This window comes from Tyto alba, unplaced genomic scaffold (genome assembly GCF_018691265.1).
Source record: "Tyto alba isolate M040663 unplaced genomic scaffold, T.alba_DEE_v4.0 Super-Scaffold_10, whole genome shotgun sequence".
Lineage (NCBI taxonomy): Eukaryota > Metazoa > Chordata > Aves > Strigiformes > Tytonidae > Tyto > Tyto alba.
The window spans coordinates 16,550,340-16,573,746 of NW_024881262.1; the positions used below are offsets into that span (position 1 = coordinate 16,550,340).

Sequence of the window (23,407 nt, forward strand, 5' to 3'; positions counted from 1 at the left end):
GCTGACACAGCTGTTAATGCTGGGTCATGACTTACAAGGTAGCTCGTAGTATTTGCTCCATTCTGTGAGAATGTGCTTATGGATCAAGACAAAAAGATTACTTAAATGTATCTGAATTATGGCTCAGATGAGAAGAGCTGATATTCTTTACTGCCCAAGAAGAGTGAAGACATCCTTTTTTAGCAGCTGAAAATAAAAGATAGGTGGTAGAGCTTAACTCTACTGAAAGAGATGAATGTAGTTTTTTAAATTTTTTTTTTTTATTATTCTTATGTAGCCATGTCCAGATGTGTTTTGGTTTCCCATATTTTCTGACACTGCCTGTGATGAATTGGTAGAAGAAATGGAACATTTTGGACAGTGGTCTGGTGGAAAACATCAAGTAAGTGTCAGCCTATATAAACATGACCTTAATGAGTGAGTACATTTATAATAATGTCAGTGTACTGCAACAAACAAACATTCCAATAATTTCCAATGACCTGAGACATCTGCTTCGTGGTATAAAATGCTTAGTTTGATCTACTATGTAGCTTGTTGTACAGTAGATTTAGAGACATTCCTCAATTAACCTTGTGGTGGGTTGATCCTGACTAGAGACCAGGTGCCCATCACAGCCGCTCTATAACTCCCCTCCTGAGCTGTACAGGGGAGAGAAGATACAACAAAAGGCGCATGAGTTGAGAAGAGGACAGGGAGAGATCACTCACCAATTACTGTCACGGGCAGAACAGACTTGACTTGGGGAAATTAACTTATTACCCATACAGTCAGAGTAAGATAATGAGAAATAAAACCAAATCTTGAAACACCTTCCCCCCACCCCTCCTGTCTTCCCTGGCTTAACTTTACTACCAATTTCCTCTGCCTCCTTCCTGCAGCAGCACAGGGGGATGGGGAATGGGGGTTGTAATCAGTTTATCACACATTGTTTCCACCAGTGGTGCAGTTGCTGTAGTAGTTATCTGACACTTATCCAAAGCTGATCTTGGATAGCTGTTGGTAATTGTTCAGAGAAGTTTTACTCATTTACTTCAAGTACTAATTTGTCAGCTTGTCCCCCTAAGCAGTTACTCACAAATGTTATGTGCTACTGTGTTTGGGTTTGCAGAAAGTTCAAAGTATTCATTAACTACCACTAAAATCGAAGGAATGTTTGTCATATTCACAAACGTGGTACTTGCAAATGAGACAAATTACTGTAATTATTTTATTTCAGGGAGGAGCTTCCAGAAATGATTTTAACATACTTTTATCTTCAAATTATTTCAACATTTATTACCATGTCAAGTTGAGGCCTGTACTCTCTTGATTGAATATAACTTCAGTTGCATCTATATCTCAATAAAGAAAACCATTACCCCAGGAAGCCTTTATCTGCAGGCAGCACATCAAAATATTGACTCACCTTTTAAAGAATTTCCAATTTTTGCTCATTGATAGCTCAGCATTTTTTTTTCCCCGCAGCAGTTAGCTGTGAAATTACTATACAGCAAGCTCACATATGCCCACTAAAGCATTGATTTGTTGCAGTTTGGTGATTCTGCAAATTTCAAATAAATACTTGTAGAGATGCCAGAAGCATTCCATGTCCATATTTCAAGTCTATTTATGGTGTTTTCATTAGGACAGCCGTATTTCTGGAGGTTATGAAAATGTCCCAACTGATGATATTCATATGAAGCAAATCGGACTGGATAACGAATGGCTGCATTTCATAAGAGAGTTCATTGCACCAGTAACACTAAAAGTGTTTGCTGGTTATTATACCAAGGTATGGGTTTAAAAACTTTTACAGATGATTACTGCATGGCATGACTAAGTCTAAATAATTTACTGAAAATACCATATTTGTTTTGGTTGGGGTGTTTATACGTGATGGAGCAGTAGTTATAGATGAATGTTGTTTTTAACTCAGCTTTAAACAAAGAAACCCTCAAGAACCCTATGTGTGACTTGGAAGTTCACGTGTTGAAATCTGACTGTGTATTTTGTTACAGGGGTTTGCTTTATTGAATTTTGTTGTAAAATACAGTCCTGACAGACAAAGGTCACTCAGACCTCATCATGACTCTTCTACATTCACAATCAACATTGCTCTCAACAAAGTAGGAGAGGACTTTCAAGTAAGTTGACAACTTACTGACTTAAAAAATATTGTCCTTTGAGTGTCTAATATAATTCCCAAACTAGAGCCCAAAATGGATATACTTAAAGACCATATTGAAAAAGATGCATGTCAAACTGAGATATAGTATTCCTTGGTGTCTTTTGACAAGTACTAAATTTGCTCAGTTGCAGGATCATTGCAGTCTGCCTGAATTGGTCAAAATGGTTTTAGATGGTGAGGGAGAAGGGGTTTAAAGAAAAGCTTTGGAGATGTTAGCTATTTCATTTTTTAGCGTTTTTGAAATGCTTCATTTCTGTACAGTGGAAACCAACTGGAGTGTTGGAATAGAAGGATATAGGCTCTTTAGGAAGGACAGGCAGGGGAGATGAGGAGGGGGTGTCACCCTCTATGTCAATGACCAGCTGGAGTGCATGGAGCTCTGCCCGGGGGTGGATGAGGAGATGAGTGAGAACGTATGGGTCAGGATTAAAGGGAGGGCATGGACAGGAGATGTTATAGTGGGGGTCTGCTACAGGCCACCCAGCCAGGAAGACCAAACAGATGAGGCCCTCTATAGACAGATAGGAGCAGCCTCTTGTTCACAAACCCTGGTCCTCATGGGGATCTTCAACCACCCCAATATCTGTTGGTGGGACAATGCAGCAGGGCATAAGCACTCCAGAAGGTTCCTGGAGTGCACCAATGATAACCTCCTTCTCCAAGTGATAGAGGAGCCACTTAGTAGAGGTGTTATGCTGGACCTTGTTCTCACCAACAAGGTGGTGGGGAGTGGAGAGTTCAAGATCCTCAGGGCTGCAAGGAGGGCACACAGCAAGCTCGCTACCCCGGATTTCAGGAGGGCAGAGTTTGGCCTCTTCAGGAATCTGCTTCGCAGAGTTGCACAGGATAAAGCCCTGGAGGGAAGAGGGGCCCAAGAAAGCTGGTTGATATTCAAGGATCACCTTCAGGCTCAGGAACAATGCATCCTGGCAAAGAAGAAGTCAGGTAAGAATGCCAGGAGGCCTGCATGAATGAGCAAGGAGCTTTGGACAAGCTCAAGCACAAAAGGAAGCCTGCAGAGGGTGGAAGCAGGGACAGGTAGCCTGAGAGGAATACAGAGAAACTGTCTGAGCAGCCAGAGATCAGGTTAGGAAGGCCAAAGCCCTGATAGGATTAAATCTGTTCAGGTATGTCAGAGGCAACAAGAAAAGCTTCTATGGGTATGTCGGTGATAAAAGAAGACTAGGCAAACCATAGGCCCTCTCTGAAAGGATACAGGAGACCTGGTTACCTGGGCTATGGAGAAGGCTACTCAATGACTTTTGTCTCGCCTTTCACTGGCAAGTGCTTCAGCCATACCACCCAAGATGCAGAAGGCAAAGGCAGGGACTGGGAGAATGTAGAACTGCCCACTGTAGGAGGAGATCAGGTTTGAGACCATCTAAGGAACTTGAAGGTGCACAAGTCCATGGGACCTGATGAGATGCATCCATGGGTACTGAGGGAATTGGAGGACAAAGTGGCTAAGCCACTATCCATTGTGTTTGAGAAGTTGTGGCAGTCAGTGAAGTTCCAGCTGACTGGCAAAGGGGAAATGTAACTCTCATTTTTAAAAAGGGCAAAAAAGAAGACCTGGGGAACTACAGGACAGATCATGGAGCGGATCGTCCTGGAAACTATGCTAGGGCACATGGAAAATAAGGAGGTGATTGGTGACAGCCAGCATGACTTCACTAAGGTCAAATCATGCCTGACAGACTTGGTGGCCTTTTACACTAGGGTTACAGCATTGGTGGATAAGGGAAGAGCAGCTGATGTCATCTACCTGGAGTTGTGCAAGGCATTTGACACTGTCCCGCATGACATCCTTGTCTCTGAATTGGAGAGACATGGAGTTGATGGATGGACCACTTGGGAGAGAAGGAATAGGCTGGATGGTCACACTCAAAAGAGTTGCGGTTAATGGCTCAATGTGCATGTGGAGAGCAGTGATGAGTAGCGTACTTTGGATCAGTCTTGGGATCACTGCTGTTTAACATCTTTGTTGGTGACATGGACAGTGGGATCGAGTGCACCCTCAGCAAATTTTCCAATGACACCAAGCTGTGTGATGTGGTCGATGTGATGGAGGGAAGGGATGCCATCCAGAGGGACCTGGACAGGCTTGAGAGGTGGGCCTGTGCAAACCTCATGGAGTTCAACAAGGCCAAGTGCAAGGTCCCGCACACGGGTCAGGGCAATCCCAAGCACAAATACAGACTGGGCGATGGATGGATTGAGAGCAGCCCTGCGGAGAAGGTCTTGGGGGTGTCAGTGGATGGAAAACTGATTATGAGCTCACAGAAAGCCACCCATGTCCTGGGCTGCATCAGGAGAGATGTGACTCTTTATCAGGGAGTGTAGGGATAGGACAAGGGGTAATGATTTTAAAATGAAAGAGGGTAGATTTAGGTTAGAGATAAGGAAATTCTTCACTGTCAGTGTGGTGAGGCACTGGCCCAGGTTGCCCAGAGAAGCTGTGGCTGCCCCCTCCCTGGAAGGGCTCAAGGCCAGGTTGGACGGGGCTTTGAGCAACCTGGGCTGGTGGAAGGTGCCCCTGCCCATGGCAGGGGGGTGGGAACTAGATGATGTTTAAGGTCCCTTCCAACCCGAACCATGCTATGATTCTATGCAATGCCTGATTTGTATTGCTCTGAAGATGGTGTCGTTTTAACAATCTTGTTAGTAGGGATAGTAAAAAAAAACCCACATTACTATTAACAGCCTATTAATAATTGTAAAATGTTTTAAGTTGTGGATAAATAAAAAGGAACTTATTCCAGTAAAACACAAGGTAATTGTTTGGGTTTGTTTTGATTGTGTTTTTACTACAGGGAGGTGGATGTAAATTTCTTAGGTACAACTGCTCCATTGAGTCTCCCAGGAAAGGATGGAGTTTCATGCACCCAGGAAGACTTACTCATTTACATGAAGGACTTCCCATCTTGAATGGCACAAGATACATTGCAGTATCATTTATTGATCCTTAAGGTTTTTTTTCCCTCTTCGATAGCAGTGTTTGATTCTTTACATAAACATTTATTTATAATTTTTTTTTTTGAAGATGGTGATAAAAGAATCTTTAAATTACTGTTCCTAGACAGCAAAATTACTTTGGGCTAAAAGAATGCAAAAAATAAAATGTTCTAAAATAGTTGAAGATTTTTCAGTATCTGCTCTGAGCCTTGAGTCACAAAGTAAACATGTCCTGCTTGGTTTTCCATTCTGCTTAGAGTAGGTAAGGAGGGAAAATGGAAAAGCATTTTATAATTAATCAATTTGTTTGTTGAAAAAAACCAAACAACGCTAGATACAAAGTTACCTGAAAAATTTATTGTGGTTTTCCTTCACTAAAGTTACACAGCTAAAGTTTTTGTGGTGTGTATATTTGGTACCAACCAATTAAAAACCACAGCATGAAAACAAAACCAAGTGATTCTTGCATACAGTTGTCGGGGATAAGCAATAGTTCCATATGCTGGTATATACTGAAGGGAAAACATCTCAGTAGCCTGTTAATTAATTTTCAATACTGAAATGTACACCTTTAGAAGAAAAAAAAAATAATTATGTAGATGGACAAGGATTAAATAATTTAGCTTAAAAAAAAAAATGGTTTATCATTTGTTTTGGGAACTCTTCCTGTTGAAAATTTACTTTTCTTCACCAAGTGACCTTCATTTAAAATGAGTTATTTTTCTAAATGTGTAACTGCACCCAATTGATACTGGAAATTTGATGTTTATTTTCAGAATGCTGGTAAATTGTAATAATAGGATGTTTTATAAAGATAATTTTCTACTCTTACTTAAAACTACTTGAATTTTATATCAGGAAAATGAAATGGTGGCAGTCTCTTCTAAAGCTAAGGGTCTTAACTTGCCATTTATTTTAAAGAAATAGGTTTAAAATATTCCTACTGTATCTACTGTTTGTTATTTAAAGAAACTTGAAGATAACTATCTCAAAGTCTACCATGCCAAAATGCACAATGTGTTGGATAAACTTGTGAAAAATAAATGGTAATTTAAAATTAATGGAACAGCTTTTACTTGACTCTATTAGGTAGTTTCTTTGCATGTTGCCATTGTTCTTACAGAAGTTATGTTTACTGAAGAATATTTTTAAAGGAACAGTAGATACATTTAGATTGGAGGTTTCTCAAAGTGACAGTTCTTGGCTTATTTATTCTGTTACTATTGAAATTATTTCTTATGTGAGTTGGTGCCTGTGTACCAAACCTTGCATTACACTTTCAGAAAGACCCCAACAGGATGGATGTTTCTTGTTTTCTGTATCAACCTTCCTTTTTTATTTAAAGGCTTTTTGATGATCTGAACAGTAGTTCACTTTTTACCTGCTACTATTTGAAGAAGCTGTATATCATATTTCCTAAATAGAATATTTATTTGGAGTGAAAGGATTAGGAGAGGAGTTCAAAGATTATTCTTTTACTGAGAATAAGCATGTCTATTTATTTCCCTGTGTGGTGGGTTGATCCTGGTTGGATGCCAGGTGCCCAACAAAGCTGTTCTATCACTCTCCCTCCTCAACTGGACAGGGGAGAGGAAAATATAATGGAAGGCTTGTGGGTTGATATTAGGACAGTTTAATAAAGCAAATGTTTCATGTGAAAGCAAAGGAAAACGGAAGATTTTATTTACTGCTTCCCATCAGCAGGCGATGTCTGGCCATTTCCCAGGACGCAGGGCTTCAGTAGGTGTAGCGGTTGCTCCGGAAGACAAATGTAAATCATGAATACCTCCCCTCCCTCCACCTTTCTACTAGCTTTTATTGCTGAGCAGATGTCATATGCTCAGCAATATCCCTTTGGTCAGTTTGGGTCAGCTGTCCTGGCTATGTTGCTTCCTGAGATCCTGCCCACCTCCAGCCCACGGGTGAGGGTGGGAATGTTGGCGAGACAGCCTTGGTGCTGTGCCAGCACTGCCCAGCAGCAGCCAACACACTGGTGTGTTATCAGCGCCTTTTTAGCTACCAGTACACAGCACCATGAGGGCTGCTATGGGGCAAAATTAACTCCATCTCAGCCAGACTTAAAGTCATGCTGAAGCAAATACATCAAAATGTGGTGACTTCAATAATGTACTAAAATGGTCTGGCTTGGAAAGGAATGGATTTTCACAGGAAGTTCTTTGCTTTCTTTTAATTTCTCTTTACGCTGTTGAGGCATTCTTTGTTTTAGGCTGGTACTTGGAGATTGATAGCCCTCAACTTTGTTTCCAGACACAGAACACCTCTGTCTTTAGTGTGTCTCTCTATATAGCCTGTGCTGAGGGAGACTTTACAGATAAGAAAATATTCAGGCCTTCAGAATGAAAGCCACCTTTGTTAATCACCTTTTTCTGAGCATTTGCCTGTGGTCTCTTAGGTTAACTCAGAACAGAATAATATTTTTACCACTGGATCAGTTACAGACAGTTTACTGTTATGAGGAGCTTTCTTGGCAAAAACAAAAATACAGTCCTGTAACACACAGGGGAAGTTATTTTGCAGATTTTTTTTCTTCCATAACTTGTATTTTAATTATGTACTTTAAAATTCACAGTCACATTTGATTTTTTTGTGTATTTTTTCTGCAACATATATATGAGGGCCTGCCTTACTGTTAAATTTCTATGTTTGCAACTATTAATTCACTCTGTCACATAGTGACATGTAGTGCTACGTTTACTGTGCTGCACATTTGTTGGAAGAGAAAATGCAAATACTTCATTGAAACGAAAAAGAGAGAATCTTAGTAACATGAGCATGGTAAAGTCTAACAGCTGCCTTTCAGGTTGATGGCAATGTATATGAAAGTGTCCTTGTTAACTTCTTAAGAACTGATAGATACCAGAAAAACGTTTGTTCTTAACAGTTCACCTGAATTAGTTCTGAAAGCTTTGCTGTACTGTTAGCATGCGAGTCTACAAGCTCACACAGGCTAAACAGAATTGTTACTATTAGGAGATTATTTTTTTATTTTTATTGCTTTTAAAAGCACTTAGACTCTTGTGTCTCCTAACAAAGTTTGTGGTGGAGCATAGAAGATACATGCATCGGGGCAAGGCAGCAACCTTAATTCCAGCAGTGTATGAGAAACCGCAGGAGTACAGGGACGTAAAGGTGCTCTGAAATGGATGAGACATTTACAAAGTATTTGATTGTTCTGCTTTCATTTGGCTTTATTTTTAACTGTTAAGTACTTGAAGAGACTGGGGTGGGGGTAAGAGGTGAGAGAGGAGTATATGGGCAAGAGATTTCTTAATAATTTTAACCAAAAGAAGACTGAGTATAGCTTGGTTTATTTCATATTCATGAACTATTCCAACTCTACTCCTAAAATATGTTTAGGGCATTTGGTAGTATTTTACACGTTTAATCTTCTCTGACATCACTGCAACAAATAATTGCAAGCCCAAATAGAAGATTTCAGTGAGGCAATAATAATGAAATCTAATTGCTTGTGCCTTTTTCTTTTGTAATGGCTTGTTCCCCTACTTCTACTATATTCATGGAATAAATGTTAACTCAGTTCAGGGCTTCCACAACAGCTTCTCTTTTGCAGTGTAGCAGAAACAAGGAGATAAAGACATTTAAAGAGACAGAAAAATCTAGAAAGGACCCTTATAATTTCTTCTTCCCATATGCATGTATTAGTTTTGTTTTTGTTTTTCTGCTTGAAAGAATTTGCTCAGATTTTTCTTTTCAGCTACTGCAATGAGCTTCTTAAAGAATAAGTGTTTTGGTTTCCTTTGATTTAATTCTGATATGGTCTCCAGTGGATTCAGCTCTGAAAGAAGTATTTTTTGAATCTTCACTTCCTTGAATTCTCGCTTTCTTTCATGGAAGAGTAGACTGCTCTGCTATTTTTGAGTGATATGGAAGACAATACCTATTTCGGCAGCCCCCTGTGACTGAGATGTCAAGTAAACTACTTGACTATTTTTTTTTTTTTTTTTAATTATGGGATTTTTTTGATTCCATAGCAGAGCATGAATTAGAGGCAGAGCCTTCATAAAATGCATTTGTAGAACTGGCATTGGCAGTTCTTAGAGCTGAGATTTGCACTCGCAGAGTAAACTGTAGAGTTGCAGGAATAAGTAATTTATGACTGCTGGGAAGTCCCAGTTGTTCAGTTTCTTCCCTCTGGCTGCTGCCAATAAAGATGGTCTCTGACAGAAAGTTAGTTTCCAGCCAACACTAAAACTGAAATGCAAATTGAGGGTGCAGGATTTTGTTGTACTCAAGTGGTAGAAGTGTCACTTCAGATGGCTTTCCAACATGGTTTCCCAAATACTTTCTGTATCTTAATGTAAAAGGTTATTCTGGATCTAATGAAGCAGATAGTCTTGCTCAGCATTAGTGAAGAACCTCATTCATGTGTACAGATGAAATGGTAAACACAATTGGAAACAGATGCTTCTATCTTCAGTGAAATGTTTTATTTGCCAGTTGTATTTTTTTCTTTTTGTCTCTCTGCAATTATCTTTCTGTTTGACATGGCTTTTAAGGTCTGTATAAATGTATCCCACTTACAGGATGACTGTTCTCTTGGTGCATTTTGGGTCTGGAGAAACATTGAAATGAGGAAGGGATGGGTCAAAGATCAGGAAAGTTCAAAATTCACTCCAAGGAATTACTTCCTTGTGCAGCTATTGGCACAGAGCTGTGCAGTGTGTTCCTACGGCACCTCAATCCTAAACTAAGAGGAGGAGATCTGAGATGCAGTTGATACCCTGGCATGATGCTAAGGCTGCTAAATGTAGAGAGATGATCATAATTTTCGCTTGGTAATTTACTGCTTTTGGAGTTAGTTTTCTGGATTGAGCTTCGCTTCAGAAAAGCTGTTTTGGCTGTGTTTAAAGCAATGCCCCTCAGGATTATTTTGCACAGGAATGAAATGTAAGATCAGGTATCTGATAAAATCATATTCATTTGAAGGTATTTAATAGAGTGAGGCAACAGTTCAAAAGTACGGTGTCAGTCAGCATGGTTACAGCCTTTATTGGCATCAGTGCAACTTCAGAAGTAGCAAAGCTGAGAGCCTGGCCAGTGTGGAGGTTATTTGCCATATTGTAGGCAGTTCTTTGGGGTGAGGTCATGCCATGTAAGTAGTCAAGAAAACTGTTTTCTTGAAAAAGCTCACTTGTGTTTTAGGTCCTGAATATTGTTCCCCTTGCACTTGCCTGCTACACTTACTGCTGGTTTACAGTTGATGAATGTCTGAGGGCCTGAAACTGGCAAGGGAGGTGCATAGTTGTATAGTAACAGATTTATTCAGGAACTAATCTTTTGGCTTGAAACCAGAATTATTCTATTTCCAGTAATTTTGCTTAGTTGTGAAAGAAGCTGCTCAACAACTAATGGCTTTGCACCATTTTGTTTTTTCACTCTTGGGAGTGAGGAAGAAGGTATCAGAGCAGATTTTGTAAAGCTACTTACTAACAGCATCTGTAGTACAGATGGGACATGAAAACATTTCATTTTCACAGCTTCAGTTGGAATGGCAGTTAATGTGAGCAATACTTCAAGCCCATGAGATGGTTTACAATACTTAATACCTTAAGGCATCAGGACCTACCCTTCAAAGCGGGTAACAGTTTAGGCTTTACACTTTCTTGGACTTGGGTTGCTAATCTCTCACAATGTACAGCCATCCACTGGTGATGTGTGAAAAGGATGTTTGCAACCTTACTGTTTTCCACTTTAGAGGAGTAATTTCCAGTTTTAAATGAGAGCATATTCTTCCAAACATATAAAGTAAATTATCTTCTCCATGTAATATAGTGTCAGAACTACCAGAGTAACTACTCAGGTCTTTGTTCCTTAAAGTAACTTGGTGATTGATAACAACTGTTACTCTTCTGCAAGGGGAAGGTGTGTTCAGCTGCTGTTGTTAATATTTGAATGATGGGTCCTGTGAGCGTGGAGAGATGGAGTTGGTGAGGATACCTGAGAGAGCGAGCTGTATCCTGCTCCAGTCCCTGATTGCACTGAGCACACTGATTACAGAGAAATTTGATTTTTACTGCAGTAGGTGGTCCTGCTTAGTGTTGCCCCCAGGATGTGTGTAAGGAGCTTGGAGAAAACAGATCATGCTTTGTAAGGATGAACCCTTGGTATTTTAGCTCCTGAATTCTAGCAAGTCTTTGAGCTTACAGGAGATGAGGATTTTTTGGGGGGGTGTAACTTGTTTTTTCCCCAGAAACACTCAGGCCTGCTGGCTTTCCCAAGCTATTTGAGTTGGCATGTGGTCTCTTCCCAAGCAATAGGGGAGGTAGGACTTGGGAATGTTAAGGAAGTGCCTTTAGGCTCTGGTTCCCCACCTTCCCCTTTTCATCTTGGGTTGGTGTGTGACCCAGAGGGGAAGATTGCACTAAGCACCAAGTGGCCCCAGAGGAGGGGGTGTTGCACCATCACAGAAGTAAACACAATGCATGAGAAGTTGAGGCAGAAAGTATTAAGTATAAGCTACTAAAAGTTAATTTTTATCTTTGGAAGTACTATGTGAATGTAAGGAGGAGGAGGGTGTACAGTGCAACAATGAAATTCCAGCACAGCCAAATTTAGACACTTGTCATCTCTGAATCACTTTTGCAAACTGTGATTCACCAGGGAGCTATTTCAAGCATTTGCTCATTCTTTAAAACAAGTACCATGTAAAGTGGGACAGATCCTGGTATATAAAAGTGTTTTGCCTTAAAATTTCCAGATCAACTCTCTCAGACTTGTCTTCATTGTGTGATCATGAATTGTTGACTGGAGATCTCGATAGCATTACTTGCAAAAAGATTAAATTCTCAGTTCTTCAATCACATGCATTAATCTGCACGAGAGCGTTTTGGCCATATGAAGTATGAACTTTTCGTTCTCTTAGATTCGTTGCCTGTGCCTCTATCACTCAAGCATACATGCGCACATTGCTTCCCATCCAAACTGTACCCCCTTCACATCTCATATGTTTGCCAGATGTCAACTTTCTAGCAGGGACAAAAATAAAAAAAAAACAACACAGGTGGCCAATGTCTTTTGCATAAATGAAGGCAGGAGCAAAAAAGGCAAAGACAAGGGATCTTTATTTTAAAGTCTTCTTGAAGTGTAAATTTTAAACTGTTGCTCCTGTGGTAATAGAAGATTCCTTAGGATTAGAACTAGGGAGCTATTATATATCAGGGTATAACTGAGATATTCTCTGTAGAAAAGCATAGAAGTTGTTTCCTGATTAAACTTTTTTTTTCTTGTAGTTTATACAGCCAGTGGGATGAGATGGATACAGAGGGCCACTGGTGAGAGCAGTTTCTCAGATGCCACCGGCAAGCCTTTCATCTCGACCTGTGGCATCGCTGGTGGCTGTTGGAGCAGGTGACCGTTGCATGGTTCACTGTTATGATGTGCATCTGGTGAGGGCTTTTTGGTCTTCATCTCATCCATCAGCCTATGCGTCTGTGCGTATTTACACAAACCCATGCTTGATCTTTTCCACAGCCTGACTGTATCTTGGCCTTGTTCTACAAAGAGGATTTTTTTCATTGTACTGCTCAGACTTGAAAAAAGTGTTTCCCTTATTCTGAAAATTATGGCGCGCAGAAGAATACACAGGCAAGGCTTGATTTTTCTCTAAAATATCATTGACACAAAGGAAATATGAATTTTCCATGAATTAATTGATCCATATTAGTTGTTCAAAGGGGAAAAGTAGGAAAATGAGGTGGTGTTTAGCTGAACAGAGGTATGGGAGATGCTGTGCATTTTTTGCCATTAGGTAAACATAATCTACCTGAAGTGGAAGAACACAGACATGAAATGCTAAATGAAGATACCAGTATGTTTCCAAAATAGCTGTGCAGGTGTTGCTGAAATGTTTGAGCAAATAAATGGATCTGTTCTTGGCAAGTTGTTCCTATTCTTATTTGCTTTTAGTCTGAAGGGAACAGAAGCACATTATAAAGCTACAGCAGCATTCAAATGCTGGGAATCAGAAGCTCTCAAAAATAAATTGAGATTATATTGCAGAGGAAGACAAAACTTTGCAGCCATTAAGACAACAAAAATACTCCCTACATGGAGTATTTTATGACCAGAACCCTGAGGAGGCACTTGAGGAATGTTGCCAAAATACAACAGCCTGAAGACCTATTTTTATTTTTATACAAATTTAACTTCCTTTAATAATAATTAAAAAAAAGAATGGGAGGAGCTGCTAGTTGCTGACTTTCTTCCTGAAGGGTCTTCTCATGTACAATGAGTAACGAGCGAGATATCATTAAAGCATATCTACTCAAAAATAAGGCCACACTTCTAACCTAGTCATCATTCCCTAGCAGAGGCGCCCCTCAGCAAGTAATATTGTGTATAGCTTTAATGCCCACCAGGTCTCACGCCTGGTGTTTAGACTCTATGGTAAGTTATTCAAAACTAACAAGTATAGAACAGGTGTTTTTGTCAGATTTCATGGAGGAATTGAAACTGTCTGCATATGTGAATGCAGGTTGCTGAAGTACTAATTTCATCTAGAACGAGTGTGTGCATACACTTCCAAAGTGTCCTTTACTTGCAAGTATCTAAGTGGCGATAACAAGTTTGCAAAATATTTACTCCTGAAGTGTTAATTTATCTACTTCCTGCAAAGCTGGTGATGCTATTTTATATTGAGACCACTGGGGCTAAGGGTTGAGAGGATGTATATTCACCATTCTGTTCTCTTGGTTTTCCTGAACAAGACAGCTGTTGAATGAAAAACTTATCTCAAAGGATGTTGCAATCTCATCTGGCTCTTACAGTTTGGAATTCAAGACACCTTTCTTGCATACATGGGTGACTGCAGCTTTTCTTGCCTTAGTATTTTAGAAATATAGCCCTAGCTCTCTTTCTGATGCATTTATTGTGAACCTGTAGGAGCAGGCTGCCAGTTGTAGAGTAGCACTAGGGCTTGCTGGACATCCAAGCAAAGGCACCAAGACAGAGCAAAGCCCCTGGAAGAGAGGAGTCTGGTAGCATATTCTGTGTGGTTTTTCCACAACATTGATCTGGTATGTTATACTACGATCTTTTTTTGGTTTTGGTTGCTTTCTGTTGTTTGTTTGTATGTTTTTGGGTTTTTTTTTAACTTGGAGGAAGCTAATACAGTTCTGAGCAGTGTAAATCACTAGAACTATAGAAATGTGTTAACACATGAGAAGTGAACACTTCTTTCTTTCAGGAGAATAAATACATAACCTGAGTTCAAATTTAAAAAAACTCCTTTTGATAGTGTAGGAGGTCTGCAATAAGAAGAATTTATTATTTTTGCTGGAAATGCCCTTACAGAATTATTTGATTTCTTTAGATAATGGAGTTAAATGTGCAGAAAGTAGAATGGCAGCTCTTTGCTAATGCAAAAGGAATTGGTTTCATAAAGCTTTAAAATATTTCCCTACTTCACAAAGAAACTTCAGAGAAGGATACCCTTGTGTTTATTGTAATTCATTCATATATAAATACTGCTACTGTATAGTTACTTTTATTTTATAAAAGCAGGTTGTTTTTTCTTTCCCATATATAAAAGTACTGCTTCTGCTCTTTTGTTTTTCATGTGTTTATCTTCAAGCTGAAGATCTTATGTGCCACATGCTGTATTGTTGTGCTACTTCTTTACTTCAAAGACAAGCCAAGGAAACTGCTTTGGACTGAATGTCTTCTACAGAATTTTTGCTCATGATAAGGATTTACAGCATGCTTTACTGGATTTTTATCTTTTCTCTTAAATATCTAAGAAGAGATAATGTGTATATTGCTAATCATGAGAATGTTTTCCTTTCACCAATGAAGCTTGCAGATCCAAAAAAAAAAAAAAAGTAAACTGAAGTAAAACTGGTTTGGGATTCAGTTCTTCTTTTCACAAGAAAAGAAATAAAACTTCGGTTGTGTTTATTTATTTATTTATTTTAAATTTTTAATGGAGCCAAGTGATTGTACCTGAAGTAAAGTTATAAATCTGCATTCATAGGAAATTAGTTTAGAAAAAGTGTGAGGCAGTAGAATTGAGTAAGCTAGTGACAACTTTGCGTATCATGGCCTACTGTTCATGAGAAAAAAAATAGCATTAAGTGTAGTGTCTTTTTTTCAATCCAGTTACCAAGTTATAATGGACAGTAAAATATATAGATCATGTCAGAAGTTAGCAGATCTGCTCTCTTTCCTTTTTTGCTCTAAGAGACTGATTCCCCAACGAATATCTCTGCTGTCATTGGTCACATTTGGTCAGCTGAAACACTGATGTTTGTTCTTAAGGTAACGAATAGGAGCTCCTAGGTTTCCCGCAATTCCCAATTTAAGCTTACTTTTTGTTTCCTTGTCATCAACTTTTAGGTAACTTTGAATCATTATTTTTGACTTTCCTGTGCTGCTTTCTGTGTGTGTTTCTTGATGGATTGTCTCATGGTACGAGCAGAGTACTAAGACAGGGCATTTCTCCATACTTCATGCCAACTTCTTTCTTGAATCCAGTATTTTCCTAAATGCCTGTGGTCCACTGGTGAAGCGATTACAGAGATGCCTGCAGTCCTTCCTTACCACTTTATTAAACACTTCTCTCTGATTCCTGGAAATTGGTTGTAGGTACAGAGCCTCTTTCTGCGTTCCCACCTGGCTTTAGTTTGGCATGTTGGTAGCCTTCTGTATGAAATGAACCTTGATAAAGAGAATATTCATCCTTTTCAGATAGCTTTCCACCCTTCTAAGTTTTGAATCATGAATGTTTTTCTTTGTAGTAGAGTGTTGTGGAAAAGGAGAAAACTCTCCACAACACAGCCAATACCACTGGCAATATAAATGCTACTTAAATGTGAAGCATGGTTTCTCCAGGCTCCAGTTCCTGTCATTGTCTCCATCCCTCCTTCATTTCAGAAATAAATGTATTTAAACCAAATGCCAAAGAAAAACTATCCTTTCCTTTTTAGAATAGCAATAGGTTCTTGATTGTGTAAAGACTTGCATAGATAGTGGACTAATGGCTTTGCACACTGTCAGTCTTGCACCTATTTATCGCTCAGGAGATTATTTGAAGAATCTTATTAACTCTTTGAACTGAACTGCTGCCCTGTGAAAGCTGGAGTGCGTTATGCTTTGGTTAAATGTTAACACATGAAGCCCAAAGAAAGCTCTCTGCAATATTTAATGGTGCTTTCTGTGCTCGTTTTCTTTAGAAGTTGGGGCAGAAGGCTATTAAAAATTTCAAATTCACTAAATTTAAACCAAGAATAATAGCAGCAAGAAAAAAATTACAATTTAGGAGTGAGTTTTTGGTAGTCCCACAATAACCTTCTGTCTGTTAAGTTTCTGGTCATTTATTTTGCTATCTTGGGTACGTATTGAGTAAATATACCACAACAGCATAATTAAATTCCTTTGGTAGTTATTTAAGGCTGCTTGCAAGTATAATCTTAAAAACTCTGTTAAATAAAAAGGAAACAACAGTAATTTTAAAACAAAATAGCACTATGTATGAACTATAAAAGAGATCTGGTTTGGGGCCATGCCTGAAAATTGCTGAATTTCTGCACATCTGACTTAAAGCTGCTTCTTGGAAATGACCTTTCTCAATTTAATTTCATGATATGTCTGTTCTATAAACTCTCTTCTGTAATTTGCTGGAGAGGTCAAAGTATTTAACCTAGTTAATAAAAGCATGAGCAAACAGAGACAGTGGATATAAAAAACGCTTTGCGTTATGCAGACACTTTTTCCCCGGTGAATAGAAGTTGAAGATGAAATAGTGTCTTTAAACTCTGTCTGCCATCCTGTGGCCAAAATCGAATTTTACAGATGCTTATTAAAGACAGGATGGAGTCTGAATCACAGAAATTAGGGTAGACATAATAGCTGCAAAAATATTTAAGCATAATACTTAAGATGGTTTCAGAATTCAAGTCTAGTAATATGTTTACATTTAGGCAATGTGCATTTGTACATGTGTACGTAAAAAAACCATGAGAAATGCTTGCATTACCCATATTTTTAGGTAATTGCAGTTTTTAACCCAAGAGAGGATGAAGTAGTTTATAGTAATAGAGCAGTACTTGTATAGGTATAGGATTTCATCTAAATACGTCAAAGAATTTTATAAGTAGATGGGAAAATTGAGGCTCAGAAAAACGGATTTGTTCATACTGTTTGGCAACAGATCTGGGAAGAGACTACAGTGTCTCAGTTTGCAGTCTTGGCTTTGACCTCTAGCTGAGTGACTCAGTAGCCAGGCAAGCATCCACGATTCATCTGACCGTCTTCCCTGCAGCCCTGCTCGAGTCTGGGGGTGGTGGGACAGGAGGGGACTGTGAGGAGGGACATGCTTCAAATACCAGACAGAGCTCTGTGCCAGCTCTATGTGCAGAGCAAACAGTAAAGCAAAACTTTCCCAGCGAGCTGATGTCTAGTGTGGGATCTCTCCCCTGGTCCTATTCTGTGCCTTTCTAAAAATGTCATCTGGTATGAAACCAAAGTCTTCTGGACTGTAGGAGCCAAGAGCAACGCCTGCCAATGCGATGCTGTGGGAGCATCTCCTCCCTTCCCTTGTCTTGTCTGCGGGGAGCCCTCCGCTTCCCTACACTATGCACCATCTCCCCTCCACCTGACACTTATACACTCGTTTGACATTCTAATGAAATGTTATTTCTGACTCTAATGCTGTTGTTTGAATATTAATATGTAAGGGCTGTGTTAATTTGTGATGGAGCAAATAACTTGCTTATTGTTTTCCTAGATGTTGGTTGAATGTGCTGTTTCAGTATGGTGTGTGTGGTAAGTGTGAAGTACCTGGAAGCGTGGGACTCCTTTTCCACAATTCTGAGTTACCTCTAAGAATTAAAAGTAAAATTTCATCTTGTTTCTTTGATATCACTTACTATTCCAAAGATGGAAACCCTAACTTTTCCTTTTGGAGATTTTTTTTTTGTTTTGATATCTCCAGTCCTTACCAAAGCACCATCAAATATTTCAAGTGACCATTGACATACATGTTTGGTTGTACCTTGTCAAAGCGAGGTCAGAAAAAAAAAATCTTACAGAACCATTTCTTGAAGTCTTTTAATGACAAGAGGTAGATGAATAGAGCCATTTTTATCAGATCTAATTTGATGGGTTTGCCTACTCAGTCAAGTAGGAAAAAGTTAAATGGAAACTGTATACTTCAGTGAGTATATTAAACTGGTTATGTGGTTTGTAGGCTGCAGAGGGAAAGACAAAATGAAAGAATTGTTTACATTTTACACCTTAAAGCTGTCAAATGCTTGGGGTATTATGTGTTAGAATTATTATTAGCAATGAATATTTATATTTCCCTTAACTGCTCTGGACTAGATCTTCAGATGCTGACTCTGATAGCACAGAGATTTCACTTATATCTTAAATTCTCTGTTGGCAAAGTTCAGTTGTTTCAATGTAATTTTGTTGTCAGGCGAAGTCATTATCAGGAGAAGAGACAATTTTTAGTGAGTAAAAGCAGTTTGAGTTTTTTGGATTGACATTTGAATTTATGGGTGCGACAGATCAGAGAATACAACAGCAGAACTGTTTTCTTATTAGAGATTATTAACTCTCTCTTCTATGTGAGCTGAAAAATTATAGTTTTGAAACACATGGAGCTTTTTTGTGCTGCAGGATTTCCTTCCTAGATAAGGTGAGTGGGAATAGCATTTTTAGAGCACTGACTGGAAAATAAAGAAATTCCTGAACTAGGCTTAAAGACTAATTCGGCAAAAAATCCTTATTTTGTTTGGAGGTTACTTAAGGTTCTGCTCCTTCTAAATGCACTAAAAACAAAAGTACCGTAAGGGGTTAAAAACCTTATTTCCTGTAGGAATAGAAGATGTAGCATGTTTCTGCGTAATTACCCAGGGACTTCTGTGGTTGCTTGTACTGAGTCAGGTTAAAGCAGACTTCTGGGGCAAGGGGGAAAGAACAGCTTGCTTTAAAAAGAAAATGGGTTGCTGGAAATATCAAGGTACATTGAGTCACTCTTGTGCCACGTGTCAGCACTGTTTCACAAATACCATGGTGCTGGTCTTCTCCAGTGTCCCGCTGGATGCCCTGGTTATCCTACAGCACTCTTCAACCACAGCTGGGCTGTCAGCTGGGTAAATCATGCTGTGTTTTTCTTAAGAGGTCATTCTTGGCCAGGAATGAATGCAGATCTCACAATCCAGATAGTTTTGAAAGTATGAAACAGTTCTGGAGAGACCAGAGTTTCATCACATCAGTGGAAAGTTTGGAGATGCAGAGTGGGCTCGGTGCGTGTGCAGGAAGCTGGACGGTCACTGGAAGACCTGTTTGTTTTCACTGCTCTGCTTTCCCTCGACAGCCGTCCCTGCTGCGGGAGCGGAGGAGGCAGCATGAATGCGAGGGATGGGACTGCTATGCTGCTGCCAGAGGATCTGATCTCCTCTATCACTTGTTGTCATTGGACTCAGGTGGCACGACTGGGAAGCCACAACAAAAATGTCCTGTTGCCATTTTTAGTCCCAACCGACATTTATAGAATCAGGCACAGAAGATGTTCCTTAGCTCTGAGTGAATGAAGCCTCTAAATCAAGAGCTGTACGGCTGCTAATAAAGCAGCTGCTTACTCATCGGATCTCACCTGCTCGCAAATTCTTTACATCTGGTCAGGTTTCGTTTCCTAGATGTATGGAAAGTATATATCCACCAAGGACAGTGCTATTAAGGTCGACATGTAGTATATTTTATTTGAACTGTCATTTGGATGAAGACACTTCCAGAAATGGCTTTTTAACTGGAAGACTCTGCTAGAGCTGAAGTGATTCAGAGGGAGAATAAAGCCTGTGGAACTTGCTGTGAGCAGGGCTAGCATGAAGCAGTAATTTGTCCCTTGCTCCATTATATAATTTGACAGTAGGTTAAAAGTGCTTTCAGCTGCAGAACCAGCTCTTCTAAAAGCAGTTTGTATGGACAACAGATTTTTCCAGTGCCCTGACTTTTTGTGAGGGGTGTTGGCTCCTGTATTTGCAACCCATGAGGAAGAAGCTGAGCTTGAAGGCATGCGCCAAAGCTTATTCTGGAGGACTCAGACTGTGAGCCCTGCCTGCAGCTGGGCAGTGGGCTCTCCCGAACCTGATGGGAGCCTCAGCCTCCTGCAGAGAGGCGTTGGGAGTGTGGAAATGGAGCAATGGTGCTCTTGGCAACATGCATCTCCCTCTCTTTCTATAAAATGTAACAAACCTGTGTTTTACTGCCCTTCACGGAACAAAGTAAATTTGTGTTGCATCTCTGTCCATCTTCTAATATTTGGAAGTCTGCCCTGAAGGGGTGCGTGAGAACTGCCAGGGGAATAAAGAGAAGCTGCTGCAGGACAGTGAAAAGTAGCTCTTTTTTTTTTTTTTTTTTTTTTTAATAGAAACAAGCCCCAGCAAAATTACCTTTTCAGGAAATGCATAGATTTGCTTTAAAAATTTCCCTGCTTCAACATATTTTCTTTGCCAGCCGGTCTCTGGAATTAATTTAAATTCATTGTGTCAGCAGCCACTGTAGCCTAAACATTAATGTAGAAGTTTCCAGTGGCTTTCATTAATTTGACTCCTTGCATTATCCTGATGTTTAATCAACAGATCGATTGTGACAAGAAAGATTTCAGAAATTTGACTTTGCCAGTGTGTGGTAATTTCTGATATAAACTTGATGATTGTTAAGGTAAAACAGTGACTCTTACAGGCTTTATTGGACAGATGTATGTGAGTGTTGATCATGCTATTTATTGTGTAGATCTCAACTGACTGCATGCTAATCAGCTGCCTCTTTCTTAGGTACTCTGGAGTTGCTTTTCTAGCAGTTTCTTTCCTCAGTCCATAGCCACGTATGTACTTTCTCTCCTAGTCTTTTACTCTACACAGATGTTCTGCTGATGGTCTTTGAACACAGGCAGGGAAAGCCCCTTGTCATGTTGTTTTTTTTTTTTGTTTTTTTTTTTTTTTTCTTTCCCCCTCTTTGGCAGTGAAGCATTTGGCAATGTCTCCATGTTCTCTTCTTACTAGTATTGCTTCCAGATGTTTTTTTTTGGTGCTTCTTTGCTGTTTGAATTTGGATTGTCACTTGATCATTAGCACTCTGTTTCAGAGAGGGAAGCCTGTGACTTGGTAGGAACTAGACATGAACCCAAGCCACAATTGTCTGACCTCAGCTTCCTCAGTTTGAGGTTATGTTTGGATTTGAGATGTTGGCTTGGCCTATAGCAACAGTCAAACCCAGCCACAAAGTTCATTTCTGAATTTGGAGATGGATTTTACCGGTATCCAAGACAATACAGCTTATTGCTTCATGTTAAGTACATGTAGAGTCAAACTCTATTGCTGAAGATTTAACCCACTCTTTTGTTTGGAACAGTGCTGTGGGCAACTTCCATCTTCAGTGAAATTAAATGTCCCAGAAATCTGAGCTTGATGTGTTTTTGTTCCAGAGTGCTGTCAATATCATCTCAGGAAGGAGGACAGTCTCACTTCATAGGCTGGAAGTGAGACCATTTCTCCCTGAGGTTTGCAGTGACTGTGGCACAGACCTGAGCTGTGGTGCTCTGATAAGAGAAATTGAAGCTTAGTTTCTGCCTGCAGTTGCCTCAAACGCTTTTTCCTTCCCTCAGCACTGTGCAGGTCCTGGAGTAGTCTTGGCGGAGTCAACCTTGCTGGAGTGACAGCCACAACAACACTATGAGTAATTCCCTAGGGCCACGGATGCAAGAGGAATTATTAATTACCGATTTAAATAACAAAACAAGCCATACTACCCTGTGTTTTTCATGGCTTTCACTACTCATGCATCATCCACAAGACAAAGAAGTATGGTCTTTTCTTACATAGCCCAGGTACTCCCATCCTGTCTCCTGGATGTTGCTTCAGGCATGAAGAGACCAGTTATTAGTTTCCCAGTCTTAAGTGCTGTCTGTGTTTCACAAGTCATTATTTGAGGAGCATTTCCTACCTCCTGGTGGGGAATTTGCCGTTTTATTCCATCCTTAGGAAGTGAAAGGCTGACTGAAGATCAATGGAACTACGTGCCATCCCCAAATCAATTCAGCTGTGGTTCAGAATTCAGATGGGTCCAAATTTAGTCTGTTACAGAAATGGGGACCTACAGTCCGCAAGTGACAAAAACATGGGAAGTATCGCATGAATGACAAACATTTAACTGTGTGGTAACAAGACTGTTGCAGACAAATCCACCTCAGCTTAGGCAAGGGAGAGGCCTTCATCAAGCAGGAAGCAACTTGGTTTGTGCCTGGGGGTCCTCAAGACTGAAGACCCCATTGTCATGCACCCGTACTGTCAGGAGGCAGAGGATGAAAAAAAAAAAAAATCACTCTGCCATTCAAACCTGCTGAAGAAAATTGAAGAGTAATTTTTTGTTACAGCAAACTTCATGTATCGCCTCTTCCTTCAGCTGTAAGAAAGTCAGCATAAATACCATATTGTAAACTGTGGCTAATTTAGCCGGATGCAGATGTTTGTTCCTGTGGCTGATCTGGAGCAGAGTTGTACCAAAAGTAGTGCAGAAGTGATTAAATCTGGATAACAGTGTTACATTTGCATGATTCACAGGGAGTCTGCTCATCTGTGCTTACTCCATTTTACCTGAAAAGGAGTGGACTATGCCCAGATTTCTCTTGATATGGTGAAGGTGTGAAGAAATACAAAAGCTCTCCCTTTTTTTGGCCCACTGGAGGGCAACATCGAGCTGCAGCTGAAACTAACAGGCTTTGCCAAAGCAGGTGTACAGTTTACTAATTTAAGAATTAAGGAAACAAATTAGCTAATTTAGAGATATTATAGATTATGGCTGTTTAGTGGTGTGTCAGTCTGCATCCACTCTGACTTTAGTTGGTTGTATTTGTGGTTATTCTGTATTTGCCTAAAATTGCTTTTGACAACCGTGGCCAACAAGAATGTATTGTGAAGGATGAGGCAAAGTTGTTCACTAGATGATAGTTCTGGTTTTCATGCTTCCCTTCCCGAACTGTATTGCATAGTTGAGTATTGTGTTGAGGAAAATGAACTATTAGGATTATGATTTTGAATTGTGGAGCTATCTAACAGTCCATGTATGTTAAGGAGTATGTTAGAAGGATCAGAGGCTGAGAACTGCTTAATATTGATGGTTTGAAGTTCAGTTATTTAGGCAAGATATCAGCTGTAGTGTTTAATGCAGGTGGCTTTCAGTAGTCATAGTAGTATAGCAAATTAGCTGCACAACAGGTTCCTGTTTTGCAGTAACCTGTAT

At 39.7% G+C, this 23,407-nt stretch overlaps 1 protein-coding gene across 2 annotated transcripts in view; it reads left to right on the forward strand.

Moving 5' to 3' along the window:
* The window catches only part of PLOD2 (procollagen-lysine,2-oxoglutarate 5-dioxygenase 2), a 56,426-nt gene extending 50,240 nt beyond the window's left edge, over nucleotides 1-6,186 (forward strand). For both annotated transcript variants that reach the window (XM_042799858.1, XM_042799865.1), the window contains 4 exons: nucleotides 278-382; nucleotides 1,628-1,774; nucleotides 2,001-2,126; nucleotides 4,984-6,186. In XM_042799858.1, coding sequence (XP_042655792.1) covers nucleotides 278-382; nucleotides 1,628-1,774; nucleotides 2,001-2,126; nucleotides 4,984-5,139 — 534 coding nt within the window. In that variant the 3' untranslated portion in view covers nucleotides 5,140-6,186. The remainder of the gene's footprint in view (nucleotides 1-277; nucleotides 383-1,627; nucleotides 1,775-2,000; nucleotides 2,127-4,983) is intronic.
* Nucleotides 6,187-23,407: the final 17,221 nt, after the last annotated feature.